The sequence below is a fragment of the Emys orbicularis genome, chromosome 1 (assembly GCF_028017835.1).
Source record: "Emys orbicularis isolate rEmyOrb1 chromosome 1, rEmyOrb1.hap1, whole genome shotgun sequence".
NCBI classification, from domain to species: Eukaryota; Metazoa; Chordata; order Testudines; family Emydidae; genus Emys; species Emys orbicularis.
Genome location: NC_088683.1, coordinates 173,505,713 through 173,517,730, shown reverse-complemented (window position 1 = coordinate 173,517,730; position 12,018 = coordinate 173,505,713). Strand labels below are relative to the sequence as shown.

At 42.6% G+C, this 12,018-nt stretch overlaps 1 protein-coding gene across 1 annotated transcript; it reads right to left on the bottom strand.

Moving 5' to 3' along the window:
* Positions 1–264: 264 nt before the first annotated feature.
* On the bottom strand, positions 265–11,794 carry TAGLN3 (transgelin 3). The gene is made up of 5 exons (XM_065419318.1): positions 11,641–11,794; positions 11,041–11,222; positions 9,990–10,164; positions 3,243–3,345; positions 265–406 (listed from the first exon to the last, which is right to left on the bottom strand). The coding sequence occupies exons 1-5, from the start codon at positions 11,792–11,794 to the stop codon at positions 265–267; spliced, it is 756 nt and encodes a 251-aa protein (XP_065275390.1).
* Between the last annotated feature and the right edge of the window lie 224 nt (positions 11,795–12,018).

Below are 12,018 nucleotides of genomic sequence, written 5' to 3'. Positions count from 1 at the left end.
CGAAGGTAACAATTCGCAAATAAATAAATACAGAAAACCAGAGTCTTTGCATAGTTCAGAAGTGAACAGTAGGGGGCAGCAGTGCACAGGGTGAATTGGCACGCAAAACACATCCATGTTCTTAGTCAAAAAGTTGCAGCTGAAAGAAAAAAAAATCCTAAAAAGGGCAAACTATTAAAAACCATGTTTTCGGCTAAAAGGGAGCTAGCTATGTGTTTGTAATCAGATCATGCCATCGAATGCGTGTTCTTGACAGACAGACATTTACATAATCTGCCTTGGCATCCCATAGCCTGTCATGCCGGACTGCGATGCACCTTTGTTGCTACCCATCTGAAGGCCTATGACATTCTGTCCCCGACGAAGCTGCTCTTCTGAAAACCCTCGCCGATTCTGCTGTGCTTTCCTGTCCAGACACAAAAGCAATGTAGGATCAATCCGATTATGCCCACATGATTTTAAAAGGCTTCAGGGCTCTGAAATTGACGCTTCACAAGTGTTCTCTCTGCACTGCAATACTTTATTCTTTATTTCAGCATCCCATGGGCTACACAACACTGGCAGCCTAACTGCTTTTTTGCATTGCACACCGTGATGTACATGTCAGCCAAGACCATAACAACACTTTGCACCTCTTTTGTGCCATTCATTCTAGACTCCCCAAGTGCGTACAAATATGCTGACACCCACAACACCCTGGGAGGTAAAATACTTGTATTATGATGTATGACACAGTCATGAGAAGGTTAAGTTGTGTAAGGCTATGGCATCCAGAAGCAGCTAGCAACAGTGTCCTGGCCACAGAGGATGATCAATGAGCCGGTTTCTGTGATGGAACACACTTTGGTATCCAGCTACAGCTCCAGTGTAAATTGGAAGACATTCCATGTAAGTCAATGGAGCTATTCCTGAGTTATACCCACGTAAGTGACAGCAAAATTTGGCTCCATTACTTTGAATGCAGCAATTATACCTATTTTAGAGATAGGGCAGCTGTGACAGAGAAATTAAGTGATTGGCTGAAGTTCACAGAATGAGTTAATGGCAGCTCTAAGGACTAGAACCCAGGAGTCCCGATTCCCCATTCCCACTAGACAAACCCTTGCAGTAATGACAGTCCCTGTCTTTTAGCCTTCCCCTGCCCCCAAAGCGCTTTAGGTGAATGTATTTCAGTGGAACCCAAAGATGTCTGTCTCTCCCAACAGCGGCCGTTATGACAAAGGCATTAAGGCTTAGGCTCTGCTGTTAGATCTCAGGTTGTGGGTAATTTAAATATGCAGTCAGCTTAGATGGGTTCCTCGCTTATGTAACTGGGGGGAAAAAGTCATTAAAAAAAGGGACAGAAAGGGCTTGAAATGATACTAGCTGACATACAGCCATATAGGCCACGGAAGACAGAACAATGTCACAAATTGAGGCTGGCCTGCACAAGCAAAACCATGATCTCACCCAGGCAGGGAACCCACCTGCTTCTATTCACCCTACAATGTTGCATCATCCTATTTTAATGTGTGACCACAACCACAAGCACGCTGTCATATCAAAATCCTCCGCCAGGAGGCTGCAGTGTTTAGAATCAGTTCAGGGCTCTCCAAGGGCTGGATCCTTGAAGGGGCTGAGCACTATGACCCGCAATGCTTGTATGTACATGATCAACTGTTTGGCTGGATTTGGCTCACGGTGCTAGGCATATTGCAGGAGGCAGCCCCAATTTCCCACGAGACTCATAGACTTTAAGGTAGGGTGACCAGACAGCAAGTGTGAAAAATCGGGACAGGGGGTCGGGGGTAATAGGAGCCTATATAAGAAAAAGACCCAAAAATCAGGACTGTCCCTATAAAATCGGGACATCTGGTCACCCTACTTTAAGGTCAGAAGGGACCATTGTGATCATCTAGTCTTATTGACCTCCTGCACATTGCAGGCCACAGAACCTTGCAGAAAGGTGGAAAAGATCTAGGTAAAAATCAGCCATGTCCTGTGATTTTTCAGGATGGATGGCCATTGTTCGTTTTCATTTATTTACAATTATAAATGGGCTCATGAGTTCCTGCCATAGACTCTGGGCACCCTCCTATCACTTAGTTAACAATTAACAGAAATCAGACAATGGACTCTCTTCCCACAAAACATTGCTCTTCTAGGAGGGATGCAAGCCTAGCCTAGACCTATTGAAAAAGCAGCCATATTTTCATTTTCTCTCGATTTCTTTTCCAGAAAGAAAGGCAAGCTAACTATCTACAATGCCTTCAGCGGATTTCTCCCCTCCCTATTTTTATAAATTTTCCCAGCACTTAATTCTATCAGAGATTCATTTGCTCCTTGTTTTATTTTAATTAAAACCATGGGAACCAATTCCACCTTTTATTTTGATTCCTCTTTTATTAATCATGTCAGGCAGGTATCTCTGGATAGTTTGTTCATTGGCTACAGAAAGTTGATTATTAATAAAGACAGGCAAAACTGAATGAGATAGAAGACATCAAAGGGGATCCAGGCATGTTAATAACAGCTGAGTACAGCTACAGTTTATATTGTTTAGCATTATTCCTACCATCATATGCACTTCCATGGGCTAGGTGTGCTGCGTTTGGCATTAAGTGGTCAGATAGATAGCAAGATCTAGTGCTGCTTTTCATTCAGGGTGCTTGATTGAAATATGAGGAATATATGAGAGGCTGCTTATGCTGTCACCAAGGTTTTATTTTCGTTCAGCTCCATTAGGCCTGATTCTCTATTACCTTGCACTTCACTCCAGTGCAAACTGAGTGTAAAAAGCCACCATGCTGACCTGGTAGCATTTTACTCCTATTTTGCACTGACATAAATGACTATACAAAGTGCAAGGCAATAAAGAATCAGGCCCATTGACTTCTAAGGAATTATCAGCACAGGAGAGTGAGAGAAAATCAGACCTTGAATATCTATCCCTTTGTCTACATATGAAAGTTTAACCAGTTTAACTTAAATGAGTTTTTAAAACTGTGCAAATCCCTATGTGGACACTCTTATTTCAGGTTAAACCAGGCTTTATTCACTTCAGCTTAATTCAATTAAGGACTAGTCTGAGACCTGGTGTACTCCTAAAACTTAAGAGGACCTAGATACCTAACTCAGGACTGTGAAAAATTTCCAGGACATATTGGGAAGACTGTTCAGTCCCCAGTTAGTTTCCTAAAGGCAGACAGTATTACCACCATCCAACAGCACTTAGCTGTGGGAGGTTTTGCTTGGCACTTCACCTGTGAAACCAGGAGGGATCCCCTCTGTAACATCCATCGTCCTTGGTGACAGCCAAGCTGCCTAAAGACATTAGAGTTCTCTGCACGGCAGCCATGTCCTTCCCTAAAAAGCCAGACATTGAAAATCATTTAAAAAATCTGTATATGAAGTAGATGATCTCAGGACAGCAACACTGTTTTCCCACCATCATTTAGCATCTTCACAGAGGTTTCCATCCAACATATTAATTAAACCCTTCAATGCCACTGGTGAGCATAATTATCCCTGTTTTACAGATGGTGAAACTGAGGCAGAGATGTTGACTGATTTGTTGAAGACCATGAGAGGAGTATAAAGCAAAGATTAGCATTCAGGAGTGCCTGGCTCCCAGTCCCATATTTATTTTGATACAGTAGTTCAGGAGGGAGCACGTAGAGAGAGAGAGCTTTCAGAGTAACAGATAAGAGTTTAAAGCTCTGTGTGCCTTTAAGAGGCAGGTTCCATTATAAAAGCCCATCCCTGCTTCAAGGGAGATTGCTCAAGCACAGAAACATTAGCTGGGTGCAGGAACTTCTGAGATATCACTTAATACAAAAGGTTGTGAGTAAGAAATCAGGAACCATTCAATAATAGACATGTGCCTAGCAGACACAATGGCATTGACAACTGCATTGTGCTCTATTATTACAATGTTTATTATCATAGCACCAGTTAGCATGTGACACATTAGTACACACTATAGTTCACACCCTTCTGGTGCAGACTAATGCACTGTGTAAAAAAGCCTCAGTTTCCCCAACTGTAAAATGGGGATAATGATGCTTACTCAGCTTTCTGAAGAGCCTGGTGATTTCTGGGCAAGAACCCTCTGCTAAAAGAGCATATTCCAATCCCTTAGGAGCTACTATGCCCTTGATTCTCACCAATTTTTGCCCAAGTACCCATCCACTAATTCTGTGAATCCCTTTAACAGCTCCTTATATTGTGCTATCAAATTCACGCTCCTTGTTTTCACTTTCATAACTCTGTGTCACCTCATGTCTACCTTCCTTCATCTTCCTCGCTGTCCTACTCCCAGTGTTATTCTTGACTTAGTTCTCCCCCTTCATCTCTGTCATGTTCCCACTTTCTCCCATGACTCCCCTGCACCTGGAACAGCCTCCCACTCCCTGTCCACCAAGGGCCAGATTTTCAAGAGCGCTCAGGCACCTACTTAGGCACCAAATCAAAGGCCAGTTTTTTCAACAGAGCTCAGCATTCCAGCTGCTTGATGTTTTTTCATCAACACATTTTTTAACAAAAAAATGGTTCTTCAACAAACAGTTTTCCCTTTTAGTCAGCATTTTAAAGTTCTGCCCCCGTCCCTCTAAAAAATGAAAAATGCTGTGAAAACAAAATAAAACAAAAAACCTTTTTTCATTTCATTTAAAAAAAATCACAGACATCATATAGCAGATTTACCCACATTGAAAAATCTTTCCCCGTGTGTCCTCTCTTTTCTCCTCCTCACATCCCATTTCTATTATGATTCCTTCCTACCTTCTTCTCTGCCCCAGTTCTTCCCTACAGCCTCTTTCCTGAATGACAATGTTAGGCCTTGTCTGTCTTTGATTGTAAGCTCTTCAGAATGGGGAATGTATGGTTTAATCTACACCTGAAAATTTATGATGCTAGATACATGATGTTTTGTAATAGATATGATGAAAAAAGATTGCTAAACTATACCTATTTCCAACCAACCACTGCTAAGGAAGCCATTCCAAGGCAGACTGTGTGTCTGGGAAGTCAAGCCTCCTGTTTTACACATTTATATTGTACATTTCCCTGGCAACACACAGATTAAATTAAGGGATATGATGTACACAAACCTTCAGACACAAAGCACTTGGACTGTTTGTGATGAGTAAGGTTCCTAAACTCAACATATTTAGCAGCTTCCAACTGTGTTGAAATTTCCCATAATATTGCCCATTTAAGTTGATTTGAATTTTTAAAGTCCTGCAAATCCACAGATATCTGCATTTGCAGATGAGGTTGTATTGTTCACTATTTTTGTGCATTAAGGATTTGATGCCAGAAGCTGGGAGTGAGTGACAGGGGATGGATCACTCAATGATTGCCTTTTCCGTTCATTCCCTCTGAAGCACCTGGCATTGCCACTGTCGGGAGATAGGATACTGAGGCTACATCCTCACTACAGGGGGGGGATTTAAGATACGCAAATTCAGCTACGCGAATAGCGTAGCTGAATTCGACGTATCAGATCCGACTTACCCTGTTGTGAGGACGGCGGCAAAACCGACTGCCGCGGCTCCCAGTCGACGGCGCTTACTCCCACCTCCGCTGGTGGAGTAAGCGCGTCGATTCGGGGATCGATTGTCGCGTCCTGACGAGACGCGATAAGTCGATCCCCAAGAGATCGATTTCTACCCGCCGATTTAGGCGGGTAGTGTAGACCTAGCCTGAGATAGATGGACCATTGGTCTGACCAAGTAGGGCTGTTCTTATGTGGATTCAAATGTTTGTATCCGCACAGGGCTCTAACAATAAGATAGGATGCTGGTGCGGGTGCAGACGCGGATATATATAAAAGGTGCAGTGCAGATCGCGGGTCGGATACAAGTTAATTATTGCAGATGCAGATCGGATGCGGATTCAAGTTTTTGTATCCGTGCAGGGTTCCAGGAATTTTATTCACAAGGGCTAATTTTCTCATAAAATAATTGCCAGCCAGTGACTACCTTAACCACGAACTGAAGCAACTTTGCTCCTTGCTTAATATAGGGCAGTCTGAGAGGCTGATATAACATACGCACACAGAGAGCATGGAGTGAGGTTTTAGCATTATGGGCCCCCTAAGGTAGCAGATGTACCATATGCCGTAGCAGCTGCTAAGTATAATGTTGCCCATGTGACACCTCCCCTAGAGCAAGCACCACAGTGGTTGGAGCAGAGGACCCGGGATGGGAAGAAGAGCTGAAACTGAATGAGCTGGATGATGATGGCAATTTTGAAAACAAAAGACCGGTAGCAAAACGTCATGATGAGCCTGCCTGAGCCATCTGTAGCCTCCCCTGCATCTAGCATTCCGCTTCAGCAGGCTGCCACCAAAGCTGTGCCTTAACTGGCAGTGGGGAGTAGGAGAAGCGACACTGGAGAAACAGATGGAGTTAGGGATGATTATCACATAATGAAACAAAGCAGCAGCAAAGACTGGGCTCTGAGCTACCTCCCCGACGAGTGTGTGAAGCCTGATGGAAAACACAGGGGATGCGAGCGAAGACAGTAATTCTGTGTGGAGACTGAACATCGCTGTGGAAAGAGGGCAAATACAAAAGGATACAAATAGTTTAGGAAAGGCTGAGAAGGATGAAAGCAGGAGGCCACACCACAGAGGAATGATGGGCATCTCTTGCCATCTGACAGTCAGACTGGAGCATCATAGTGAAGAAAGATGTGGGAAGATGTATATTTGGGATGGAAAAACAAGTCAAAATAAGACCTGATCACACCCAAAATGCAAGTCATTCTGCATTCTCAACCTTCCCTCAAGCCAAACTCAACAACTCAAGACTTTAAGATGCAGAAAAGTTTAGTTAAAGATCTCTCTTAGGCCCCACACCACACTTGAGACTCCACAACGGGGTCTTACCTGTCTCCCCCCACTTTCTTTTGCCTTTCCTGAATCATGATAAATACCACTGGCAGCATCTTTTCTATGCCCCGGCTGCCTTTTCTTCTCAACCTGAAATGCCCTTGTGCAATGCTCGCTGATATCTATGGGACAGCCTGGCCTAGCAGAAAAGCTGGGCACTACCAGTGCTAGGAGGAGGGCCTCTAATTTGTCCTGAAGAGGAGCTGTTGGAAGGAGTCCATTCTCCTTGAGACAAACCTATCCAGACGTCCCTGGGCCTTCACGCCAAGTGTTTCTATGGGACCTGTGGGATCAACCTCAGGGAGAGAGGGACTATTTTGGAGGGGATCACTGAACCTGAGTCCTCAAAAATGTAGATAAAGATCCAAAGCTGCATCTCTGAACTCTTTGAGATTGGCTTATTACTGATTTAAGCTACCCAGAGATATACTAGGGGAATGCACTGAAAGGGACCACGTAGGTTAATCAGGATGTTTGGGAACATAGTGCAGAAAAGCTTCCTGGCCCAACACATGCAAGTAAGAAAAGTACTAGTGGGAAAGCAAGGCTTCACCTTGCTTGAAGCAGCCCTGGGTGAAGGAGCCACAGTGGTGAAGACGGGTGCCGGCTGGTCTACTGTGTTTGAGACAGCCTACCAAGCAGTGTCTGTGGGGGGGGAGGGGGTATTTTTGGCTCTTGGTTACCAAGAGCCTTGCAGCAAAAGCTGTTGGGAAAATGTTAATGGCAAAAGGGGCTGTTTATCTGGCCATCCGCCTGTGTCTTTAGTTTAGACAACTCAGAGCATAGATCCCTCCCAACAGACAATAGGGTTCACACTCCTATTGCAGAGGACAACCTGGGAATCTTTTCTGGTATGTGAGGGGATACAAATAGGAAGTGAATGTTAGACTTCACACACACACACACACACACTCAACTCCTCCGTCCGCTGAATTTCAATTTTCTAACTCTTCCCAATCAAGAGCCTCAACAGTGAAACAACAGGGGTGACTGAAGTCCCAACTATGGCGAAGGGGGAGAAATTATGTAGGGACCAAGACTGGGACAACAATGGGCATTTCATTTCAGGCCTAAGATGCACTGGAAGAACTGTGAGGGTGCTAGGACAGGAACATGGAGGCTGCAGAAGAGGGTTGAGATGGCTGCAATTGCTGCATGAGGAAAGCTTGCGTTGTACCTGCCCACGCTAGGTTTGGCTTCATCCAACACAGCTAAATCCACACTGTCATGCATGAAATAAAATAAATAAATAAATAAATAAATAACCAAAATCTTGGGAGAAAGTAATTAGTGCAAAAGAAAAGCAAAGAGAGGGGAGATTGATTATCTTTCTGAACTATTCCCTACAACTGAAGTCCTTTTCTTAGTAAAAACCAAGATGGTCCAATTTTATGTGCATAGAGTTAACTCACTACTGGACACGAAATGCTACCAAAACAACATCCGAAGTGGGCTAATACTGAAAACAGATTGAGCAAGAATACACACAATAAACTTCCCTTGCTTACTAGACTGTGGAATCTTTTTCCAGGGCAAGAGGAAGGTCATTTACTTCAGTCATTTAAAATGAGTACATCCTCGATGCACAGTTAACCCAGGTGACCGGCACCTGAGTCTGAGCACCTGGCTTAGCCTAGCCCAGGTGTGAGCATTCCCACAGCAAAGCCATACCTGCATTTCTGTGTCGCCACTGTGTCCACTCTCGCCTGTACGTGTTGTGGGGCATATCCCATGGTTTGCTGTGCTGAGACGCTCTAGGATTCTTTCCCAGTCAATTGTGTCAATTGCATGAGAATTTATCTGTCGTTTGGGAGCATGGGCGGGGGGGGGGGGGGGGATTGTGGGAAGGCAGTGGAGGATTATCAGCATGCAAGTGATTTTGTCTGCATCCTCACTGCAAAGTGGGTGGGTTCCAGTCTGAGTGAAAGCAGAGCTCAGGCTCTAACCCACACTACCCCTGGCGGAGCCTCAAAGCACATCCAATCCCGGGATGCACAGGTTTTTGTGTGTGTAGGGGAGAGATTGGGCTAAAACGTGGGTAAGAGCCCAGGTGAACTGTGCAATGAAGATATACCCTAGATTAGACAAAACACCGGAGAACAAACTGTAAGGAACAACCCAGCAGTCGTGTCCTCCATGCAGCCTCCTCCCTTATTCCACTGAGTGACCGTCTACAACAGATCATTTCCCCCATCCATTGTTTTGTTCCCTCTGTAGCTCCCTTTGACCCCCTCCCCCTAAATCTCAACTCCTGTCTTCACTGACGCTGAGACCATCTCTACTCTGAGCCCTTGCACTATGCTCTACCATGTGGCATTAGCGAGGCCCCAGACCACATGGCAGGAGCACTAGAAAGTGATGGATCACCACATAGGAGGTAAAAAGGCAGAAAAAGAACCTTAGGTTCATGGGAAAATAATATAGACCACTTCTAGTTCCTATGTGGAATGGCATAAATCGTCACAGACCTGAGCTATTGCAAACTCACGGGGGCGTTCTCAGGTTTTAGCTGAATGTTTCCATGGTGATCTTTTTAAAGAGACTTTAATGCTGGTGAAAAACGTTGGGCTGCCAACTCTGGAAACCTAACCCTCCAGTATGTCAACTGTGATTTTTGTTTTTAGCTAGTCATGATTAATATAAAAGACTTCACACAGACTGAAAAGTCCATGTATATATTTCCCTGTTTGGGGTAGTGATTTTTGTGACTCAATTTTACAGCTAAAATTTAAGCCTCACTTTTAATTTGGAACAGTCAATAAAGGCTTGTCATAGGAAAATAGAGTTTTTCATATTTGTTATTAGGGGCTGTTTGCTTGGAAATAAGCGGCATGGGGAAACATTTGTTTTATTACGTTTATGCCTGTCACAGTGATGGCTTTTGGGTAACACATTAACTTGAAAAGATTCCATTATGTCCTTAGGGTAATATGAATCCCTCGGAGGAGATAGTGCACCACCAGAAGAGAATGGTAATGAGGTAAAGCAAACAGAAGCAAAAGATAATTACATTAGAGATTTTTTCCTTAGACAAAAATGCACCGTTAGTGGAGATCAAAGCAGAGCAGAATGAAGACTGTGAGCTCATTTTCAATATCATTATTATTTTTACCTTCCCATAAATCCACTGTCTGGAAAATATCTGTTGTTCTTACTCCATAGATTTCAGCAGCTTTTAAGAATTGAGAAATTTGTTCCATCTGCTTGAAAGCCATTTTTGATTCAGAGATCTTTGGAATGGGTTCTTTTCCCTTTGGATGTAAACTGTTTATTAACTTGCACAACAGCTAAGAGATAAAAATAGAAACAGAAGTTTAAAAAAATCAATTAGTTCAAGATCACTAAAGCAGAAGGTAATTTCTGTGCGTTGGATTATGCTGTGTGAAGCGCGACATGGGTAGAATCTCTCAGATAAATCATTTCTTTAAAAAAAAAAAAAAAAAAAATATAGAAAACCACCACTGGTATCAATCTGAGTGTATTAAAGTGCCATTAAAGGTTTTCTTAAATGAGACCGATAACCTGATCAAATATGCACTGATCTACTGCAAGAAATAAAACAATCATTTACTAGAGGTTATGTAACAATTGACAGTAGTGGGAGAAAAAAGGAAAACAAAGCACTATCAATTGAAATATTGTTAAAGCACCATTGGCAGAGATTCAATAATTAGCCAGTAGCCAAGTCTTACTGCCCAGTGCAAACAGCAGCATTTGCGTGTTTATTTATTAAACCAATTGAATACAACATAATAGCTCTAGAATTATTCCCAAGGAGAAAACACTAGGACATAATCAAATGCACCAAAGTCTGTGTGTATTACATGCTCAAATAGCAACACTTTTATTTTCTTAGCAGAAAAGTACAAACCTGATTGTAAAAGCAAGTCTCTTGTTACTCTATGAGAAATTATAGTGAAGAAATGAGTCAAACCTAACATACATATCCCAATACACTGGCAGAAAAATTATTCTGAAATAGCAAAAATTTCCTGATCAGAAGGAAACCAGTAATAGTACAGTCAATACTAGTATATACTCGAAAATAACCCATGACCTCAGGCCAATGCAGATGAAAATACAGTTAGGGTATAGATGTTAATAGACTAAGATTCATTGTACACATATAAATAATGCTTATATGAAATTAGATCAACACTTACTGTTCCATCCATTAGCCATTTCTGAAAATTTTGCCTTCCAGGAGGTGGATGCTCTATCTTTTCACCACTCTGTATAATAATCCAGTCCACTAGCTTGTTCTCTAATTCCACGTCATATTTCTGTTCAATCTTTTCCTGCACTTCTCGGCTTAAACCATAGCTCGGTCCTCTGTTAGCCATCTCTGGAACAAAAATACCAATTGTTTATTTATAGGATTCTGATAACACGGATTTAAGTATATACACCAGCCCAATTTATACGTCAATGCAGATCGACTACCAAAAATCAAAACAAAAGCAGGCATTGGCTTTAATTGTTTTGAAAGGGCAAAAATTAAAAAAAAAATCATTTTTCCACAGCCAAACAACAGCAAAAATCAAATGACAGTTTAAATTAAAATAGACTGCCAGTGAGATTTCTGCTATAGCAACAAAGAGATTCTAATAGAGTTTCAGATCAGTGTCATCACTGCCAGCAAATCCAGAAGTACTTTAAATTTGCCTACATAATACTTGCTAATAACAAGAAGACTATACATGGGAACTCAAGAGATCCTTTGAGAGATGCAATTGGGGTGTGAGGTTTGGAAATCCAGAGACCATCGAATGGAAAAGCACTGAGAAATTTAAGAAGAGATGAAGACTGCTGTGATACCCTGCTGCTGCTGCTGCATCCTGATTTGAAGAACAGTGTATTGATTTGATTTTCCTCACATATGAGGAGGGTCAAAGCAGGGGCGTTGCTAAGAGCCATTAAAAGGCCTGCCTACTCAGCATAGCCAAGGAGGTATCTAATCTGCAGTCTGCTTAAGTGCCAACTTCCCCTGCTCTGTTTTGTTCACTTTCCTGAGCCAGGTCTACTTTACTTAGGTTTGTCCACTGAACCCAGCATCAGAATAACTGAGCTCCCTATAGTTAAAAATACTTATAGGAGGTATCATTTCATTATCCGAATGTAATAGGAACCAATAGATATTG

Excerpts from the sequence above, each read along its gene's own strand:
- TAGLN3 (XM_065419318.1), bottom strand. The coding sequence starts at position 11,794 with ATGGCTCTTAGCAACGCCCCTGCTTTGACCCTCCTCATATGTGAGGAA. Across the intron at positions 11,223-11,640 it reads CAGTGCTTTTCCATTCGATG|AGATGGCTAACAGAGGACCG; the intron begins GTCTCTGGATTT and ends TTTTTGTTCCAG. Across the intron at positions 10,165-11,040 it reads AATGGCTAATGGATGGAACA|CTGTTGTGCAAGTTAATAAA; the intron begins GTAAGTGTTGAT and ends TTTATCTCTTAG.